The sequence below is a fragment of the Protopterus annectens genome, chromosome 2.part0 (genome assembly GCF_019279795.1).
Source record: "Protopterus annectens isolate FY-2018-M chromosome 2.part0, PAN1.0, whole genome shotgun sequence".
NCBI lineage: Eukaryota > Metazoa > Chordata > Ceratodontiformes > Protopteridae > Protopterus > Protopterus annectens.
In genome coordinates, this window is record NC_056728.1 from 435360850 (window position 1) to 435383182 (window position 22333).

Sequence of the window (22333 nt, forward strand, 5' to 3'; positions counted from 1 at the left end):
TCAGTAGAACTCGAGAAGCCAAGCTGTGAGCTTGAGGTTTTGAAGGTTTGGGTGAACTAATCCCTCTGAATGAGAAGGAGATCTGGATCTGGGTCCAGAGTTCTTGGTCATTGAATGAGATAAGGCCAAAGAAATGCAAACCAAATCTGTCAAGGCCAGAAGGGAGCAATGAGCATTACTTTGCTCTTCATCCTGGTTGTTTTCTTAAGAAATTGAGGAATTAAAGGGAAGGGGAGAAAGGCGTACAGGAGTCCAGAGGGCCAATCGTACAGGAGAACAGCTCTCTGGGTCTTCCCCTGGCAGGGGATGAGGGCAAAGTAGCTATTGCTTTTAGTGTTCAAGGGTAATGCAAAAAGGTTGCAGCAAGTTTGGCCCCAGCGATGAAAGACCTTTTTTGCCACTCTGGGATTGAGAGACCACTAGTGAGGCAGAAGAATGCATCTGCTCCGTTTGTCTGCTGTTACATTGGATTTTCCCGAAATATGCATTGCTATCAGAAAGTGGTTGGAAGAGATCACACACTGCCAGACTCTGAGTGCTTCTTGACAAAGGGGGTACCACTTGGTTCCTACCTATTGATGTACCAAACTACCAACAAACTGTATGTCTGAATTGCAATCATTCCTAGAGGGGAGAGTAGTTTGAAAGGCTTGCAGTGCTAAAACCACTGCATTGTGCTGTAGAACACTGATATGCAATCTGGCCTCCATGGGGGACCAAGTGCCTTGGACCGTCTTGGTCAGGTAATGACCCCTTGACCCCCCCCACCCCATTTGGGAAATGTCCATGGTTACTATCACTTGGGGCTGATACAAAATAAAGGGGCGCCCAGAAGAATTTCTTCTGATTAGTTCCACCAAGCTAGGTCTTTCTTGCAACGATTGGTAATGAAAATCTGATGTGACTGGTTCATATAGAATGGACAACTGGGATGCTAGAAGCCATTGCAATATTCTCATGTGATACCTCATCAGGAGGACTAATGTGATGGTCACAGTCATTGAACCTAGAGCTTGCAGAACTAGCCATGCGGGTGCTGTTCTGCTTCTAATAATCTTTTCCACTTGGTTCTTGATCTTTTGCAATCTCAAATGAGGTAGAGAGAGGCTATGCAAGCTTGGATTTAGATGAAATTTTTCATAATTTATGATAATCCCAGGTTGATGCAGGTCTGGAGAACGTAGTCGCTTGCTTGTTGTAGATGATGCCTGGTGGGAGCAGTAAAGAGACAGTTGTCTGAAGTACAGAAACATGGAATCCGTGCAGTGTCATGTGAGCTGCTACTACTATTGAAATGCACTTGAACACCCTGGGGGCTCTGGCGGCACCAAAGGGCAGGGCTGTGAACTGGTAATGACTGGCTCCCAGCCGAAGATGGAGAAATCTCCTAGAGCGCTTGTCCATTTTGATGTGGTAATACACATCCTGGTGATCTATAGAGCGCATCCAATCATCTTTCCCTAGAAACAGGAGAAGAACAGACTGAACCATGACCATCCAGTATTTTATTTGTCAAACTAATTTGTTCAAAACACTTGGATCCAAAATTGGTCTCCAGTCCCCTGTTTTTTTTTGGGCACTAAAAATAAATTCCGAATTATTTCTGGTCAGGTGGGACCTCCTGGATGACACATTTTTACTACCAGTTTTTGAATTTCTAGCACTGCTGATTCCCCCAGACTGGGTGGAACATGAGGGATTATCTTGCAACTTTGAGGAGGTAGGTAGAAGGGTGTGGAGTAGCCTCTTGTTCTAATCCTTTGCACCCAAACATAGGCAGTGCAGGGATAAGCAAATTGCCTCCAGAGGAAGGCAATTGGGCCTCCTTTCAGGAGCACTGGCAGGGTTTGCCAGGAAAGGTATTTCTGGAACCCTGATTTTGTGGACCACCTCTGCCATGTGGATGGTGTGTTCCATTAAAGCTCCCACCTCTGCCCCTGAGGGACCACCACCATGTGTGTCCTGGAAAGGCCCTTGGGACTTTTTGAACCACATTTTCCCACTCCTCTGGTTCCTCAAAAAGAACCACTGAGGAGTAAAAAAACATATATCCACTGCAGAAAGGGTCTTTCCATCCTCTTCACACCTGGACAACGTTTCTCGAAACTTTAGGGCCAAAATGGGGCAACCTGTCAAAGGAGGCATTGATGAATGAAGACTTGAATGACTCCACAAATTCACACAAGTGCATCCAGGCTTGTCCCCTTATGGCTACTCCTGATCCCACTGCTCTAGTCGTCCCTTCAGTTGCATGTGCTATGAGCCTCATGGACGAATTCCCGAATGGACTCTAGGGTGGCCAGCTGAGAAGCAACCTTGTCTTGGACTTCATCAGATACAACTCTTGCCAGGATATATGATCACTCCTTAATCAGATCCCTCTGGAGGCTGGTGAAGTGTGCCGTAAAGTTCAAATACCACAATGCAAAGGTTGATGAAGCGTAAACCCATCCATCTCCGGAGACTGTCTACTGAGAGGATGGATAGTGGAACTTTCTTCTGCCAGTTCCTTTTTTGTGACCGCCGCTACGACCATGGCATCTACCAGTAATCCCTTTACCCAAAACTGATGGCCCTTTGGTGCAGTTAAAAGCATGACATTAAGTAGGGCATATGCTTCATGTCCCCCACAAGTCCAACAAAGTCCAAATAAAACTCCAGTGTTTCCAGATTTTCTTCTGTTATATTTCACAAATATAATTATTGTTTTGTAATCCTATATTTGTCAGCTTTCAAGTTACTGATTTTATTCCTGTTCATCGCTATCTCCCAAATCCTGTCTCTGCTTCATTTCCAACATACTCTGTCTAGTCAACTCTTGTGCTCCTTCCTTCTCTCCAGCATTTTCCTTGAAAGATTGAAAAAGGTTTCACTTGCACAGTCTCTCTCTGCTCTGTACTAAAGGAACAAGAAGCAGAATCTCTTTTGTTTCACAGCTTACTTTTTGTTGGACAAACTTTTGTATTTCCTTCGTAGCATATACTTCATGAAAAAAAATATTTTGTCCCTCCAGGGAAGAATATTTTGAAGATAACTGGGTACAGCAGTTTGAATCTCACACCTGCTTCTCTACATTCCCTTAATAGTAGAATAAATTTATCCTGTTCTGCCTAGTGTACAATGAGTAATCATTCTCCACAAGCTCTCTGCTGTCTCCCACTTTTAGTACTTTATCCTTCTGCCACAGTTTGTCAGACTCAACTGTTCCTGCTGGTAGGATTGCATCTTTACTATTAAGGTTCTAGGTTGCTTTCTCATAGTCAGGTTTGGAGCATACACACAATGTGCCCTTTCAACTAACAGCTCCTGCTGTGGAATACCAGTCCAGTTGCTTATTTGTGTTTTCATAAAATTAATGCAGTCTGTTCCTTCCAGCTTCTCTGGTACAGCTGAAAAGTCTCAGGTTTTCCCTGTGTACTCTGCCCTCTAATTCTATTATTTTTTTTTAAAAACATCTCTTTTTGAACAGTTTGGTATTCAGTCAGCCTTTTCTTCATTTCAGCCTCTCATTTTTGCAGTTTTATCACCTCATATGAACTTGTGTTTAAAGCTTCTTCCAATTTTCTCAGCCTTTTGTTCGAGTTGTTTCATTTATTTTAATCAGGTCTGTGTGCAGTTCTTTTATACTTTCGTCTAGGCTACTGGAGTTTGTGTCTGGAGGTTGCATTGCTTTTTGCTGAGCAGCTGCAGAGCTTTTCCCAGTCGGTGCTTTTTCATCACCTTTTTTAGCTGATTTTATTTCAGGTCCTGTGTATTTCTTTTTTCCTGGCATCCAGCCAGCACACTTACTAGCCAAATACTGAAGTGTATCCAGAAGCACAAATGTCTACTGGCCTTCTCTGCTGTGTTTGTTTTCACACTGGGAGAGCTAGAATTAAGCTGTTACTCAGTGTGCAGACATCTTGGAAGTAGTCCTCTGGAGTTATCAGAAATAGTTGATTAACTGCAGTCTTTCTAAACTCATGCATATTATCCAGATACTGCCTTATTTTCCGTTTAGTTTTGCTGCTCCTCTTTTTATTCATCGAGATTCTCCTTATTATTCAATACTCTTTTTCATTCCCTCTAAGTAATTTCTAGTGCTTTTAACCATATCTTGTTCTCTTTTATTTTGACTTTAGTTTTAAATTCCATTTTATTTTATCCCGGACACTAGCTAGAACCTCCTAAAATATTTCTATCTTTCATAATAACTCTTGAGCAATTTCCACTACTCATTCCTTAATTTCCTGTCTTTTTAAGAGGTAGGTGGAAAAGTGCTAGTGACTTATTTTTACTTCATTACCCTGCATTTTTATCTTAGCTTTTATTGGTGCGTGATCATAAATAATTGTCGGATGTGTGTCAAAGCTTTCAGTTAAATGCACGTTTCTGTGAAATATAATTTCTGATAGTCTAGCCCTGTTATTGTACTTTGGAAAATAATATGTAAATTCTGTCCATGTTACTACAACTGAATTCACATCTTCCATACCAAATATTTTCATAAATTTCTTCAGAAGTCTACACTGTTTTGTTATATTGTCCCATCTAGGTCCCCTGATACATTCTCACTATTGTAAATCAAATTCCAGCCCCCACCTATAAATAATATTCGCTGCTGAAAGCTTATTATTTCTCCCAAAATATTAAGCCCCATAATAGCAGTGTTCAGTGGAATGTAAATACACGCCATTGTAGTCCTACTCCCTTGAAAATAACCTGTTACTACCATAAATCTACAGTTTGGGGCTTTTTTCTCATTTGTCACTATTGGAGCCCCTCTAGCAATTAGTATAATTACCCCCCTTTTCCTCTGTCCCTAATATTCTGTTGAATATCCAATCTGAAATATTTCTTTGTCAAACTCACATGCTCATTTCTTTCCAAATGTGTCTCCTGCAGCATTATTTGCACTCTGTATTTCTTAATGTAATTCAATGCTCTTTCTTATTTTTCTGTACCTGTAAGGCCATTCATATTCCAGGATAATATTGCCACTATAGCTGTCATAATAAAAAGCTGTCGTTCCTTCTTATTGTACTTGACATTTTTTGAATGTGTATTTCCAGCTTATGATTTACATACATATACTAATGTTTTGACAGGCTGGTCTTTTGCACAGTTGTTTCTTCTCATCTCCATTTGAGCCTATGTTAGTTTTTTCAAGACTTTGTTATAATGAAAATCCTCAGACAGAAAACGAAATACAAAACACCCCATTAATGTGGAACAAGCACACAAAGTTGTGTACATCTTAAAAACATGGTCTAACCCTTCAGAACGGTACAAAGTTTCCCAAACTGACGGCTTCACCTATGGGCATTATCTGACCTAACATTAATGTTAACCATGCTAAAGCTTATGCTAAAGCCCATGCTCCCACTTACACTGATTGCTGTCTGTTCCTTTCTTCTCTGCCTTTCCCTTCCATATATGAAATAAAAACAGCTTGTATGCTAAGAAAAAGTGCTGGCAGTCCTTTCTCCTCTATCAGTTGAACACGGAGTCCTCCCTCAGCAGAAGGGCATGTAGTCATTTGTCTTTAATATAATGTCAGTATAAGGTACTACTGCTTTAAGAACAGCTTTTAGAATAAATAATTTCAAAGTATATTTGAATTATGATTGTGGCATTATTATTTCAACTGTTTCTTGAACGTTAATTGTACATTTTACTTGCTGTAAGTCTTTTGGCATACTTGTAATCCCATAGTTTATTCTGCAAGGTTTCTTGTTTTTCAAGTGGTCTCCTGTACTTGGCAAATGTTGATAAATTCTGCAAGAGACTCTCATTCTATCCTTTTGGGCAAGCCATAGATATAGCAATAGCTTCTTCAGTTCCAGTTCTCAGGATCGTCTGTCTTAACTTCCCTTTTCAAAGTCCGAATAATCGTGCTAGCATGATTATTCAAATAATTCAATCACTTATGTTTGCTCTCGGAATGATTATCTGTGTCAGATAAACATTAATCCAGAGCTGCTGATTTTTTTTCATTTTGTGCCTGCAGTTATCAGTAAGAAAGCTAACCAAGTCTGTGAAAGTGGTAAGTCAAGTCCCTGTCATCTGTCATTACTGTCCTGTCAGCTGCCTTCCTTAGAGAAAACTGGTCATACAGTAACTTCTGCTGTAATCCGCTGAAGATTTTTTGCTTCTTTTTACAAAGCTATAGTCAGATCACTTAATGAGCCGTGTGCTTCATTAACACAGTACACTTGTTGTACTCTTGTTTTTAAGACAGAATGTAACCAATACACCTTCAAGGTTAGACTCTATTATGAGGACCCTTTCCTTCTGCAAGGATAGGGTCTCCCCTTAGATCTAAATCCAAGATGTTTAGCTACGGATCACTGATGCAGTAGCCTAAACTGTATAGGTCCTACCTCCTGCAACCAGCCAACATCACAGAACTTTGTGCAGCTTCCTTGCACTTCAACTGTCAGTAGCACAAGCACAGTTCTATAAAACGCAGTTCGAACGTGAAAAGCATTGAGAACTTTTTTGTTGTTTTTTGTTGTGCTGTGGCTGCGTATTGTCCTTTACACAGTCCATTTTTCTCTTCCAGTTCTCTTGATGTATCCTTTTTTGACCACCACCACAGATTAAGGGATATGAATGTTGAAACTGGGAGCACTATACCTAATAAAGAGTCTGTCTTTTGTCAGGGAAGGTATGTTAATTGAGAAAAACTTCCAGTGTTCTGTTTCTGCTTCTGCTGACAGGGCAGACTTACTGGCATTTGCCAAAGAGCTAATTACTGCCTACTCCTTACCTACTGTTTCCTCAGTCAAGACAAGGAGAATAATTCCTTCTCTTTCTGACACAGGTGGTGATTGTACTTCAGGAAATTCTTCTGTATGAGTTACCTGATTCTTAAGAAAGTATGTCTTTAGATTTTCATACTGAAAAAATTTCTTTTACTGACATTTTATCTAAGATTAAACAGATTTTTCAATAGGACCAGAATGAGGTTCTAATGGCACAGAAAATGTTTTATGATCTGTTACAGTTAAAGATCCCCTAAAGCTGCAGCTATTCTCCCAGTCTTACTTGCTTTAGAGAATATTTTCCCACTGCTTCTTTGTCCAAATCTTCTTCTTCTAAAATACTGCTGCTAACCCCATTCCATGTGATATGGATAGGAAATCAGTGAATAAGTTGGGAAGAAAATGTATTGCGTATGAAGTTTTGTGTTTCTTTGGCAGTTTTTGAACTTTTTGTTAGTCTATCTTAGCCCCCACCCCCAAAGTAGGCTGTTGCTGACCTCCTACTGACATTAATCCACTTGACCCATTTGAAGTTTTTCTGCCTAACACAGCAGTTCTCTTTGCCTCCGGACTAAGAGTAACATGAGCACATTGTAGCCGTATAAAGAGTAATCAGAAAGAAACAGTTCAATTTTTAGCTTTAACAGTCACATTAGGCCTCTATTTTATTGCCTTGTAATCAATAGAGTACTATGAAGCCCTTTTTATAATCACTGATGGCATTTATGGCTCATCTGTTTTGTAGCAACAAGCTTCCATGGTCTTTATGTTATTGGTTCAACTTTCTTAATAGTCCTGTCTTCTCAAATTCAGTATGGCTTTACATCAGACCACCACTTTATCTTTGAAGTTTCTGCCTTATACTTTTACTTTGTAGTCTGACTCTTCCTTTATGATGTGGATCTTACCTTTCCAATCATTAGAAGTTGGTGAAAACCCAAGGAAAGGTAAATGACCTTTAATGTTAATAATTCGTACCATTTCAACCCTACTCTCAAGTATTCTCATACTTCTAGGATTCTGATTACCCAACTTTAACCCAGACAAAGAAAGACATCCCCATTTGAATGTGAATTTATCCTCCTAGGATCTGCTTTACTACCCTTCTCCCTTTGATTCTTACCAGTTGCAGTTCTTTATCTTCTCTTTGACTTAGAAATTGCACTTCTTCTCCTTCTTTAAGCAAACCAATTAAATTACCCCCTTTTTAACCTTTTCTCTAGCCTTTTTTTATTATTTTCTTATTAATGCTAGACCGTATTTATAAATGAACTCAAGGAGGCTTATAATGAGCAAAATAGGCAGTTATTCCAAATAAGGTAGTTTATTTCAGCTCGTATAATCGTGGTTAAACCCCACGACTACCGTGTGACACCCACATGCTGTACTATTGCTTCTACAAGCTGCATGTGAAGTCGGCACAAGAATAGCAATTTTAGCTTGCAACTGCTTGAACACATGGATTTAATCATTTTAAAAACTTACTTCTTACAATGTTAAAGATGCTTATTCCAACCATCATGATAATCTCTTGGCTTGACTAGTTACCAAAAATAATTATGACCTTTAACGACTTAGTCTCCTAATTGCTTGCATTAGTTTAATGTGGCTAAAGTGAGACTCAACTTCCAGTTGACTTTTCACTAGTTACCTGCATAGGAATTGATTCAGTCTTTTCTCTCCTTCTGATTCTCATGTGCTGTTTTATTACCTTTAATAATTATTTGCAAGTAAAAACCAATTACATCATGAACATCTTCCATGCCATTGAAGTTATCTTGCACTTGTAATCACTTTACAAGCTTTTTTAGTTATAACATGTGGAGCCACTGAACTATTATTCTATATTGTATTTGAAATCACTCTAATTCCGTCTTTAATTGTTATCATTTATGAGGGAATTAAACAGCATGACTTCAAGCAGGAACTTAATTTTTATTTTATACTCATTAGCAAAATGTATCAACTTCGTCCCTACTTATACTAAACTTTCTCCACCCAGACCTCATATGTTTTATCTTTCACTAATAAACTCTAATGAGCAGATGCCTGACTGGGTTTTAAATTAAGATGCCATTCTACTGAGTTCATCTCTGACGTCCTAAAGCCCATGTAGTAGCCCCCATTGCCAGATCCATGGTCCTAGATACAGATTTCTTAAAGTTAGGTGGCTAGGAATTTTTTGTATCGCCTAAATCCTAAAGCCAATAACAAAACCATTAGCTTATCCATTTATTCTTCTTGCACTATGAGGAGTTATCATAACTGTAGCTGTCTTGTTTGCCTCAGATGGACCTAAGGTCTTTAGTTACCTATTCTTCAGTAAGTCATTTACGCCTAATTGGTACAGGCAATCTCGTTTAAACCCCATGACACTTCACTGGATCAGTTGTTTTATTTTTCTAGTACTTGAACTTTCAGGATTCTAAAGTGTCAAGCTCATATGTTAAAGTTGGTGTTATCCCTTGAGGATATGCATAAATTAATGCTTAATCTTCTGAGATATAGAACTCATTAAATGCGTCTTTGGCAGACGTTTCTCAGGTGATTAAGCATATTTTAAAGTACACGTATGATTCTGCTGACTCTTCTTCCAGAGCTGCTGCTTCTAGATCAGTTTTGAAGATATTTGGTTAGCTTCATTCTCAGAATCTCCATGAAGAACTGTGATTTTAAATTCTCCCTGCTGACTATTCTTCCAGAGCTAGTACTTCTGGATCAGTTTTAATGATATTTGATTTGTTTCATTCTCAAAATCTCCCTGAAGAGGTTAAAACTGAGGTTTTAAGTTCTTCCTGAGATAAATAGATTCTCTTTGGTCCTTCAGCAGAGGTGTTTAAGATGTGCATTGGAAGGGGAAGACTTGGTCAAGAAATGTCCCAGATTTTTCAGCCCTTCTTTTTCAAATAGTAATTTTGCCTTTTCTTTAGCTCCATTTTCCAACAAGCAATTTAAGCAGCAAACTGCCAAAAAACATGGTTTTAAAAAGCAATGGAAGGGAGGCTGTAAAAAGAAAGTAAACACTTGTAAAAATCAAAGACATTCCACCCACTCAGCATTACTACCCACTTGTACAGGCCCCCCTCCCATGTCTTGAGAGTCATCACCTTCCCCTCTCACCTTCAGATAGTTTCAGGAAGTTGAGTTCTGAAGGTAATCCCAAGGGTCTGTACTTGGCAATGAGAATCTGTCCCTCCTGCCCAGGAAACCAGACCACTCTATTTCTTCTTGTCCTGTACCATGTGCTATGTCAGGGAGTCCTAGAACCTGTAATCGTGAATCTCCTAAGCAAACATTTTTATTCACAAAGTTTCATAGTTCCCAAACTAGAAGCATCCTGGAGGCCTGTTCTGCATCTTTCTTTTTCTGAACCATTTTGTCAAGATTCCAAAGTGCAAGATGTGATCTGTTCACTATCTTATAATTTTAATCCCTTCTCTTGCTTTCATGATAATGATGGATTTAAGACACTTGTCATCACATTCCTGTTGCAGAGCATTTCAGAAGATGTACTGTGTTTGTCTCACATTATCAGTTTTCTGTTTTTACTCTTTGGGCTCTCCACTGCACCAAGGATATTCGCAAAATGCCTAGCTCCAGTTAGGCATTCACATTTTTTTCTGTATTTGGATGATTGGCTTATCTTTGCAGTTTCTTTACAGCTGTCAAAAGTCTTTAGCAACTGTCTGGAACCTTTTACTCAGTTTGGGTTTTCAAATCAACTTTCAGAAGACTTTTCTCATCCCTTTTCATAGAATGGGTTTTCTTGGGATGTATGCTGGAATGTCTTGAGAAGGGCCGTTCTTCCTCCAGACGTGGTTTATGTTTCAGCAGTTCTTCTTGAGTTTCTTCAGTCAAAGTCATGCATCTGCAAGGGAGATTCTTAGAATTCTGGGGATACTTGACATCAGTTCACATGCTTCCCTGGCCAAACTACATATGATGAAAATACAGTGGTACTTAAGATCAGACTGAACTCAGCAACTTCATAATCCTACTTTAAAATATGCTTAGTCACATGAGAAACAGTTGCCACAAAAGCATTTAATGAGTCGTTTACCTCAGAAGAAGGAATGTTAACAATTAACTTCTGCTTGTTCACAAAGGATAATAAAAACTGGAGTTTGTAAAGAGAGATTGAATGGTGGCTAGACCAGATAGCTTGCAATTCAGATCTTCCTTTCCGAACCCCCCTCAATTCACTACAGACACTTCTGACCTGCCATGGGAGTAGTTTCCAAAGTGGTTAAAGTGAAAGTTCTGTTAGATCTTATAGACAGACAGAAACTCATAAATATCAGAGAGATGTTAGCAGCCATCAGTGCTTTGAATCAGTTGCCCGGACTTCTGAAAGTGTCCACAAGTAATACCACAGTGATGTGGTAAATAAACAAGAGCCTACTAGATCTTACTCTGTTTGCAGACTTGCTGTGATAGTCTGGGAGGTAGCAACTCTTCAGGCTTCATACATTCTATCAGAACAAAACTTCATTGCAAATGAGCTCAGCAGGAAGAGGACAGATCCCTCATGAATGGAAGCTTCATCCTGTGGTATTCCAGTAATTGATCCACTGTGTGGAATACCTCAACTAGATCTAGTTGCCTCCCTTCAAAACAGACACCTAAAGAAATTTAGTTCCAGAATTCCTTGCGGTCGTGCCTGGAGTACAGATGCCTTCTTATTCCCATTGACAGTAATGCTCCTATATGCCTTGCCACTGATTTCCAGGGTTCTTCTAAAGCTCTCAAAGGACTTGCCAGAAATTGTGGTGGTTGACTCACTTTTGACTAAGGCAACAGTGGTCCTCCCTTCTTTTCAGTCAGGTGAAGGGCAATTACCACAGGTTCCTTATAAAATGGATTTACTTACACAATAAAGGGGTTGTTTTGATACACCTCACTCTGAAAAGTCTTCATCTAACTACCTAGGTGATAGGATTTTGATATCTTATAAGCACTTCTTTTTCTGAGGACATTCAGCAGGCACTAAAGTAGTTGAGGAAAACTTGCTACTAGAAAATTGTAATCTGCAAGTGGAAAAGACTTTCTAGTTGGTGCCACTTAAAGAACCAGGCACAGCTGCCACTAGTTGTTGATTATTTATGCGAGTTACTGTCCAATGGCCTTTTGTATTCCTCTATCAAAGTAAATTAATTAGCCACTTATTTTATTTTTGTTTTGTTTACCAAGATAGTCCTGCCATGTTTAGCATGAATCATTTTTCAGCAGAGGCCTAGGGAGAAAAGCACCATATATTGTGCTATCATTAAAATAGTCGTGAAAGTTTAAACAAAAAGGAGAATTATGTACAGTATAAGGTTATGTATACATAAAAGCGTTTAAGCAATAACAAGTCAGACATTGTATACAGCTTAAGAATTCACATCTGACATATACATCATATACATATAAGGAGAAGATATTTTACAGAGAAACAGTTTAAGGCCATCAGAGAGTTTATTTTATGGCAATACATTAGTCTAAGTATAGATCCTTGGTTTAGTAAAATCAGTTTTTGTGGGAAAAAATACACTTGTGTTACAGTCCCTATAAAAAAACTTGTGCACAGTCTCCAGTCTTAAATCAAGCTTAGTAAGACAGTTTACTTGCTAACATAGTAACATAGTGTAGTCTTTTGCTGTTTTCTTCACTGCCAGAAACATTAGCAGAAAATATACTTTGCATGTTGTAGAGTAATCTCTGTAATATTGCCTTAATAAGCTCATCTTACTTCTAAATATAGCTCCACTAATTTGTTTTTCTTGATTTTACAGTACTCTGTGTGTGGACCCTGTTCCACCCTCACTCCGCTCATACTCCACTATGCTCCCCTAGCCTACCCCCAGTTCTCATCTGCCTCCACTTCACCTACAGTTATACTTCCCAACCCACATCCACCTCTAACAATTAACCAATAACTGCCTCTAGCAACACTACACCATCCTCCATCTCTGTTATACCGCTACCCTGTATAATACTCTTGCAACCTTCAATAATGCACATTTACCACCCTAAACATACACTGCACGATATTCTAACAATCTAACACTACAAGAACCACTACTGCCGCTGCCATGAAGTACATGACATACCTTACATTTCTTTCAAGTGCAAAACTTTCTTTTGCAGTCACCATAACTCTTCGAAAAGCATCACAATCAGCACAGGAGTACCTGAAGGCTGCATGTTGAGTCCACCACTATTTACTTTACTAACTCACGACTGTAAAGCTAGATTCAGTATCAACCATGTCATCGAGTTTGTGGATGACATTACAGATGTGGGCTGCATCAGTAAAGGAGATGAAAAAGGCTATAGGGAGGAAGTGAGCATGCTGATTGACTGGTGTGCCATGTACAACCTTGACCTTAATGTCAATAAAACAAAGAAGATCATAATGGATTTCAGGAAAACAGAACCATCTCATTCTCCTCTCATGATTAATAGCGATACGGTGGAAAGAGTAAAGAGCGCAAAATTCCTGGGGGTTCACTTTGTGGAGGCTCTTTCTTGGTCATTAAACACCAGTGATATAAAAAGAAGGCTCATCAATGTCTGCATTTCTTGAGGAGACTAAGGAAAGTGTCTCTCCACACCCGCCCCATCCTCTCTACCTTCTGTAGGGATACCATAGAAAGTATCCTAATGTGTAACTCTTTGGTGTGGTATGGAAGCTGCTCATCTGCAGACAAAAAAGCCATACAAAGGATAGTGGAAAATGGCAGAGAAGATAATGGGCTCCAGACTTGCAGCACTACAGGAGTTATACACAGCAAGATGTCACCACAGAACTACAGACGTAATCAGGGATCCTACACACCTAACTGCTCACATGCTCGGTGTGCGCTGTAAAATGTCCAGGTTCAGAAACAGCTTCTTCCCTCAGGTGGTGAGACTTTCAAACTCTGGCAATAATCACAAGAAAGCCGGACCCTGACAAGATATGGGACAGCCAACTCTTTTGGTGCAAATAAATGAGAGACACATCGGATTCTAAACATAAACAAGACATAGATGGCAATGAATGTGCAATATTATGCTAACTAGATCCTCTTGTTCATGTGAGAATCACACAGTGAAATAGGAACTTGTACAATAAGAAATAATCAGCTGCAGAAAATTATAGATAAGGTGTGGTAATAAGTAGTGGAATAACCTGTCTAATGTGAAATATTGATTATATGTTCATTGTATGTGTTGTTGTATATATGCATGTGTCTTCTCAATTCGAGCCTGATGCATGCAATTTTGTTTAGTCTGCACTTGTATAGGCTATATGACAATAGTTTACTTTGACTTGTATCTCTTTCACTAAGAAATCTCACTGTGTATTCTCACACAGCTGTCATTTAAGCTATTCTTCTACAGACTGCCACTCCACCCTCTACATACTTTCTCTCCTACAAAACTTCCATTTCCCAGATAACTTACAGTACCTCTTTCTTCAGTAATGCAGGTCTGTACAAGCTGTCTACTTCATTCTTCGTAATGTTTCATATAACTATTTCTCCTCGAGTTCTACCTCTTGCTAAATGCCTTGCTACCCTTCTCTGTAACCAGCTACCTGATAAAAATGTATTTCCTTAAATTCATAGGCTACTGTATCTTGTATAATATGTTCCAGCTGTATTAATATAATTGTGTTTTCATGTTAACTGAATGTATTTTACAAAATGTCATTTTTTTTCTCAAAATGTACTTACCTAATATGTGGAGCTTTTCTCTGCAGACCTCCACTGAAAATGGGATAATTCCCAGTCAGAAGTTAAGAAATAAATAAATAAATTCTAAGGGGAGAAGAATTTCTTTAGGAAGATGGTAATGGTAAGAAAGATATAGTTGAGATTGAGTAGGAGGAAAGTATTGTAATGAGAAATCAGAATTGAGGAAAGGAGTACAGTCAGGATTGTTGAAGAGATGAAATATATTTTTATTATGGTATTCAGGGATCTGAACTTTGTATTTGTGAAGCTTACTCTGTTTAGCTCATCAGGCTAATTTGAGGCTCATAACTTGGAAGACTGTTTTACTCAGTGCTTTGATGTCTGCTAGGAAATTATGAATGTTAAAAGCTGTTACAGTGAGTCAAGCTTACCTTGAGTTTCACAGGGTAAGATTTCTTTGAGAATAAATCCTGCCTTTATGCCTAAAGTGGTCTCAAACTTTGCTTTAGGCCAGTTGTTGGTGGGTCCTGATGCAGAGAAAGCATTCAACAGAGTAAGCTGGGGATTTTATGAGCATGGCAGTAGAAGCATTTGCATTCCCATATACAAAACAGTATAAACTTTGTTAAAATTATTTGTTTGCTTTTAATTTCTTTCCTTGGTCATAATTTTTGTTCAAGTCATTACTGGAGGAATAAGTTGTACAAAATACACTTCAGAACAAGCACAAAGCCATGGCTTCTCAAAAAAGCTAAAGAGTAAAGTGGGGGGGGGGGGGGCACTGGATGATGTGTCATGGGGGGTGAAGTGAAACAGTAGGCAATAGGGGGCACCATTTCACTGTAGGCCAGCCCTGTAAATAGGGTGTTACAATGTATCATCATCAAAAATAAATGCTAGTCACTGTTCCTCTGTGAGATGGGCCAACATAGTGTAGTACACTGGCCTGTCAGATTGTAACAACATTGCAGCTACAATTCAATCTGTGTATGCTATTCCTAAAACTCTGCAACATGAACTGCAAGGTTGTTTTTGCGGGGTGGAGTTGACAGGGTAATACTTAGACTGGAAATAACCAGGGCCCCCAGACTTGCTGGGGACCCCCAAAGTCCTGCATATCTCCAGGATTGTCTTAGTGTGGAAGTTATCTTTGTCCAAAGATCTTTGAATTTTCTGAAGAGAACATTTTGAACAGCCCCCCCCCCCCTTTTCTGTCTTTCCTCTAGTTTTGTTTTAATCAGATGTTACACATGTTAGGAGCAAAATAGGAGCAGAGGATCTACACTCTGTGGCTAAGAATTTGCCTTTCCAGTGGCAGTAGACCTGATGTCTGATGAATTGTGGCACTAAGGAACCAGCAGTTGGAGTAGATGGTGAAAGCCTTGGCTATGGCTCATGTGACCTGAAATCACTTAGTAGCTCAGGCACTTTATGGAGCTGGCAGGGGAGGAAGGTTGTGTGCATTCTGAGGGGGGCACAGGGTGATCCAGTGCCACAGTCACTTGGAGGAAGGTAAGTGCTACAAGAGGCAGTACTAGGGGTAGATGTTTGGCCCCAAATCCTTTTGGCAGTAGCTGTCATTACTTGTGCTCATGAATGTGCAGCTACACTAGGGAGGGCATTGTGGAGATGTGGTTTGTCCTTCTACCCCCACCCAGGGGAGGGGGTTAGGCATAATAACTTTAAAGCTTATCATAAGGATGCCGTCAAGGGCACAAATCACAGCTGAGACTGTCTCTGTGATGGCCTTCCTTAGCCATCTATTGCCATTATTGCGGAATATCCAGGATTAGGAAGTGAATAAGCAATGATGATAAAGTGAAAATGTATAGTTTGCCATTGTGGGGGGTGGGGAACCAAAAGAAAAATGATGGGATCAACAAGCTATATGTGGTGGCCAGGAGTTTTGTTACTGCTGTATTCTGGCTGTAAAGCTTCTAGTGTTATTGTTGATACCTTCATAAGAAAGCGCTTTTGTGTTGATTAGTTACAGGCCCTCAACCTCTACCTGACTTTTGAATGGTACAAATTTTCAGTGGTAGTAGTACAGAGGTACACTGTGCTTGTTTATATATGTTTAACATATTTTATCACATCAGACATGCAGTTGTGATAATTTACTGTGATAAGTGTAGTAGGTGTCTTTACATATACATTTGCCTGTTGTCTCTGTTCATAGTGCTAACTTTGTAGTCCTGCCATTCACAGATTGATGTTGTGTTGATTATTGTACTAAAATTTACATCAGGCTGTGGTGTCAGTTTTGGAATTTTACAAAGGTTTTCTACCCACAGCTTCCTGTAAAATAACTGCTAGATTAATTCTGGTAGTGTGTGCTTTTAATACAAAAGCACAGAGATCTCCACCTAAGGTTGTGTTGCGTTCCTATTTTTGATACACAAATTTTCTGAAGGTAATCGGGCCATCCTCTCAAAATTTTAGTAAGTGCTAGGTACCTTCCTTTTTAATTGTTTTTTTTCTCATTTTGTCATTTAGCAGTGCCACATTTATACCTGCCTTAAAATCCTCTCACTCAAGAAAATAACTTTGGGCCCTTGCCATAAAGGCTTTGGTGTAAATGTTTAACAGTGAATAAGCAAGGAGATTGCATTGTTACCCACCCATGATTTGTAGTCTTCCTTCTTATGTGTGTGTTTTTTTTTTTAATTGGGTCTCATGTTAACCAAAACATGTCCAGGTATGGTTAATTGAAGAGATGGACTGACGGATGGGCATTTTTCAGGCACAACAAGACTGACCAGAAGGTACCAAAAGAGAAAAGCAAGAACATGTTAGTATGCAAATAGGATAGTCAGTATGCAGTAGTAAATATCAGAATGCAAATCTTTCCCGTTATTAAATGACGTACAGTAAATGAGTGGTAGTCCCACGACCAGCCAGCTAATGCTAGTGCACTATAGAGATTTTTTGCAGTAGAGCACATCATGAACAGTAAAACATGGAGCAGCAGGTACAATGAGCAGTACGTAGGGGTGTGTCTGTCTGACAAATCTGTTGGTAAAGCAGCAGCACTAAGTTGCATCATATAGAAATAAACAGCTGTGGAATCGGGAGGTGGTGGCTCTGTATTTTAAGTCCTTAATGTCGCTCCAGTCTTTCTTGTAAGTGTATTCCTGACTGGGGCCTCCATGTTTCAAGACTGACAAGTCCTGACTGCCTCTGTACATTGTTTCTTTTGAGTGTTTGTGGAAGACAGCAGTTGACTGTCTCTTTGACGTTTGAATGTATTCCACAAACACCTTCAAGATACCATTGAATATTAAATTGTTGTATGATGTATTACTTTTGTTAGTTTGAATGGGTCTCTTGATTAATATGCATTTTATGTTTCTGGTACTATGAAAAGCACTGTGATATTTTAATATGCTAATATAAAGAAACATAATTCCTTCTGTGCATTTTCAGGCTTTTGCTGAGGCTGCTAGCAAGACAGCAGAAGATTTCAAAAAAGACCAATCACCTTTTGTGGTGAAGAACTGCTTAAGTCTTCCTGCATTCATTACACCAAGTGATGCATTTAGTGTCATTGGGATCCACTCTGCACAGAAGAAATATGAAGTAAACAATGAAGAAGTTCTTAATATGGATTATCTCCAGACTAAGACCACAAGTGATCCTTTGGCAGCAACAAATATGCTGAATAGTAAACTGTTTTACATAGCACTCAGTAAGTACAAATTAAGTTGCGCATGTATTGCAGTCGCAGAGTTCCATTGCTGCCCCTAGTTTTCTGTTAGTTTGCTGAAACCAAGTGTCATGGCTTTCTTGTGGCGCAGGTCTGTTACTTAGGCAGACTGTAAACTAATGTGTTGTACACAGCTTATGGAAAACTGTATCTGTTAAGAGGAGGCTTATATTTTGTAACCAGCAGAACTGATGGCACATACATTAGGATCACTTGATCTGTTAATTTGAGGATAGCCGGAAAACATCCCCTATTCTCATAATGTACAATGGCGCAACACTGTCCAGCCTTTTGCTATGCTTCATAGAAAAATTGCCCCAAACTTTATTTTTGGATTTTTTTTTTTGCCTTTATGATTTCTGTGTTGTGTGAGAACTGGTTAATATTTGTGTATTCCTTTTCTCTTTTATCTCTTTCTTTTGTGATAAAATACTTTTGCGTGTTTTTATATTGATTTTTTTCTTCTTTCAGTGGCATTGGGCTTGGCCCTAGGTTTACAGTCTTCTGAAAACATAACATTTATTATGAAAGTGTATATGTGGTCATCTGTCCCACCTATTGACTGACACAGTTTTTGTATACGCTGTGTTGATGAACTTACAATATTTGTAGGTATTCTATTTGTGCAAGTTTAGACAAATTTAAACAATAGAGACATCATGAAAAACTCAGGGCACAGGTAATGTCAAGGGGATTGTCTGCTTTTTCACTTTTTTTTAAACAAAAAACCTCTTTATTTAAACGTTTATGTATTATATAGATAATCTTACATTTATATAAATGAAAATAAACCATAACGACACAATCTCAGTTGCAAACATTATACCTTACAAACCGTGCCAACACAACTGTAGCTGCAAACATTATACATCACTTTTAATATATCCAGTCATTGTCAGTAAACCATCACATAGCCCATTCAAATCCTGCATTATTTTAAACCTCGTTAATCCTCAGCATGTATTGGTCCCACATTTCCCATTTTTCCTATGTAATTCTCTCCTACTGTTTTCTAAAGATCCCAGTTCCGGTTGTTTTATCTCTGTTACTATCTTCGTTACTTCTAGTAAAGTTGGTTTAGACTTTGATTTCCATTCTGTAGTAATTACTTTTTAGCAGCTGCCATAATTAGACTCAGCAAGGCTTTGCTATGTCTAGGTAATTATGATTCTGTATCATTGCTGAAAAAAAAATCCATTTCCCTAGTTACTCCAGTTTGCTCACCCAACATCTCCAACAGTGCAGACTGCAGGGAATCTTTAAAGTCCACCAACTCATTACACTGCCAGAAAATGTTTCCAGTTACACTTTCTTCCCCATCACACCTCCAACATTTGCTGTCTACCTGAGGAAAATTCTTTGGACCCTGCTTGGGGTATAAAAATACCTATGTAAACACTTCCAGGCAAAGATCCTAAATCTTTAGATTTTGTTGGATATTTGGGAGACCTATATATATCATCCCATTGTTTTTGTGAATTGCTTATCCAATCTCTCTTCCCAGTCCATCATAACCTCCTCTGATTGATTCTTATAGTTATGCAATATTTTATCTGCTATACTAATTATTCCTTTCTTAACGGCAGCTTTTGTTCTATATTCTGCCAAAAACTCTACCAGTGCTGGTCTTTTGTTAGGACCTCCCTAATGCTTTCTCTTTGTTTATCTTCTGATATCAATTCTTAATATGGAAGGCAGTCTCTAACCTTGCAGTCCAAATAAGTTTTTTGCATCTTCCCATTCTGTCTGTAGATGTTTGCTGCCAATACCTTGGGGTCCTTTGACAGTTTTCTCCAGTATATCCCCCCCTTGACTGTTGTTTAGATCCCTAATTGCAGTCATCCCTATTGGCAGAATCTTCTTTCCCATATTGGCTTAGTTTTTAGAATAGTTTCTACTACTTTATGAATGTAATATTCTGCATGATTATTATTTTTCTCCTTAAAGGTCTGCAATGTATCCAAAATCGTAGTCTCTCCCTGTTAGTTGAGGTTCCCCACTGTTTCATCATCATCACCTTTCTATTTTGAATTATAGTTTTCTGCTTGTGTTATATATAGACCCTCAACTGTGTTGCTCTGAAATACCCCCATCAACTCGGGTAATCCCAGTCCACCCTGTTCTGCTGGAAGATTAAGCTGATCTCACTTGACTCATGCCATCTTCCCCTCCCATAAAAAATTCTTAGCTCTGTATTAATGACTTAACCACAACTTCTCCTTCTGGTTGGCAAAAATATGCCTCACCTCCGTATAAAACTAAAGGGACTAAAAACATTTTAATCCTTGTATATTACTATTGATGTCCATATAACAGAGCTTCCATTTCCCCAGCTTTTGTATTATTTTGTTTAGTCTGTTCCCACATATCGTTAGCTGCCACAACGGTATCATTTTTAATCCATACATCTAAATACTTAATTTTCTCATGTCCCAGTAAGTATGGATATTGCTGAATCAATTTGTATGTGGCTGCATAGCTTACTACTATTGCTTTTGTTTTTGCTTCATTAATGTTGTATCCCAGAAAAGTTTAAAACTGTCTCAGTATGTTTCAAAGCACTGTAATGTTCTTTTTTGGTTTTGTCAGGTATAAAATGTCATCTGCAGATAGAGCCAGCTTTTCTTGACTACCATACCAATAATATCCTTGAATTTCTGAGTCCCTTATTTTTGTGCCAATGATTCAAAATGTAATGCAAATAACAAAGGGGAGGGAGGACAACCCCTGCTTGGTTCCTCTGCTCAAGCAGAGATGATCAGGGAGGACTCCCACCCACTTTAATTTTCACCTCTGATCCCTCATATATCAACCATATAATTTTATCAGGAATGCAAAGGCTTCCATTGCTGTGCTCATAAAGTCCCAGCTTACTCTGTCAAATGCTTGCTCTGCATCAAGACCTACCAACAACAGTGGTATTTTCTTACATTCTGCTTCCCTCTGGATCATCACTGTTCTGTTAACGTTGTCAAATGTATGCCTCCCCTCCACAAAACTACATTGATCCATATCTATCAATTTTGGCATCACTTTGCCATTCTTTTAGCCATTATGGACATAAACACTTTATAATCATGATTTGGTATTGAAATTACTCTGATGGATCTTTACCCCTGTTTAGGTATTACAGCTACCACCACTTTCTTCCAGGATGTTGGTTCTTCTCCTCTTAAAATACTGTTAAACAAAACCTTCCAGATCTTTATCAGTTATTCCCCTCCTAGCTTCCAGACTTCCACAGGAATACCATCTATTCCTGGGGACTTTCGTGTAGATTGGTTATTTATCACTATTTTTTATCTCATCTCCTCCTATTGTAACTGATAATTGAGCCTCTTCTACTTCTAACCTTGGTATGTGTAATTCTCCCTTAAACATTTCTATTTGTACCTTTGCTTGATTTCCATATTTCTATGCTTTATACAGACTTTCATAGAATTTTCAACATATTTCTAATACTTCGACAGGATCCATTGTTGTCTTCCTTGTTATAGGCTCCCTAAGCTTGGTGACAGCCTTTTCTACATTCTCTTGGCTGAGTCTAAAGGTTTTTGCACTTTAGAGTTAACAAAAAACAGTTGCTTAACAGCAGTCTGTTTAAACTTGTGCATATTAACGAGGTAATCCCTTATTTTTTTGTTTAGCATTTTGCAGTTGCTCTTCTTCTGTGAGATTCCCCCTATTTTGCAATACTTGATGTCAGTCCTTCTAAGTAATTCTTGTTACGTCTTAATCATATCTCCCCTTCTTTTATTTCCACCATATTTTTAAATTCCACTTTAATGTTATCCCACTCCCTAACTATTCTTTCAGATGAAATTTCTATCTTCTCTAATATCTCCTGGATAATTTCCATTGCCCATTCCTTTAATTCCTCTCTTTTCAACAAATAGGTGGGAAAGCTCCTCCGTGTCTCATTTTTATTTCATTACTGTGTGTTTTTAGCTTAATTATTATTGGCGCATGATCTGAAGTAGTTACTGGGTATGTATCGAGACCTTCAATTATAAATGCACATTTTCCTGTGAAATGTGAATTCTGTCAAGCCTAGCCCAGTTTTTGTATCTTGGGAAATAATATGTAAATTAACTCCTAATTCCTAGTACTACTTCTAGTTCACATCTTCCATGCCAAATATTTTTATAAATTTCTATTAAACTCTACCCTCCTTTGCTATGTTTTCCCTTCTGAGCCCCCCAGACACATCTTCACTC

At 38.7% G+C, this 22333-nt stretch overlaps 1 protein-coding gene across 2 annotated transcripts in view; it reads left to right on the plus strand.

The window, feature by feature from the left end:
- The window catches only part of VPS13A (vacuolar protein sorting 13 homolog A), a 4910496-nt gene that overhangs the window by 3355489 nt on the left and 1532674 nt on the right, over window positions 1–22333 (plus strand). For both annotated transcript variants that reach the window (XM_044060868.1, XM_044060869.1), the window contains exon 44: window positions 17837–18098. In XM_044060868.1, coding sequence (XP_043916803.1) covers window positions 17837–18098 — 262 coding nt within the window. The remainder of the gene's footprint in view (window positions 1–17836; window positions 18099–22333) is intronic.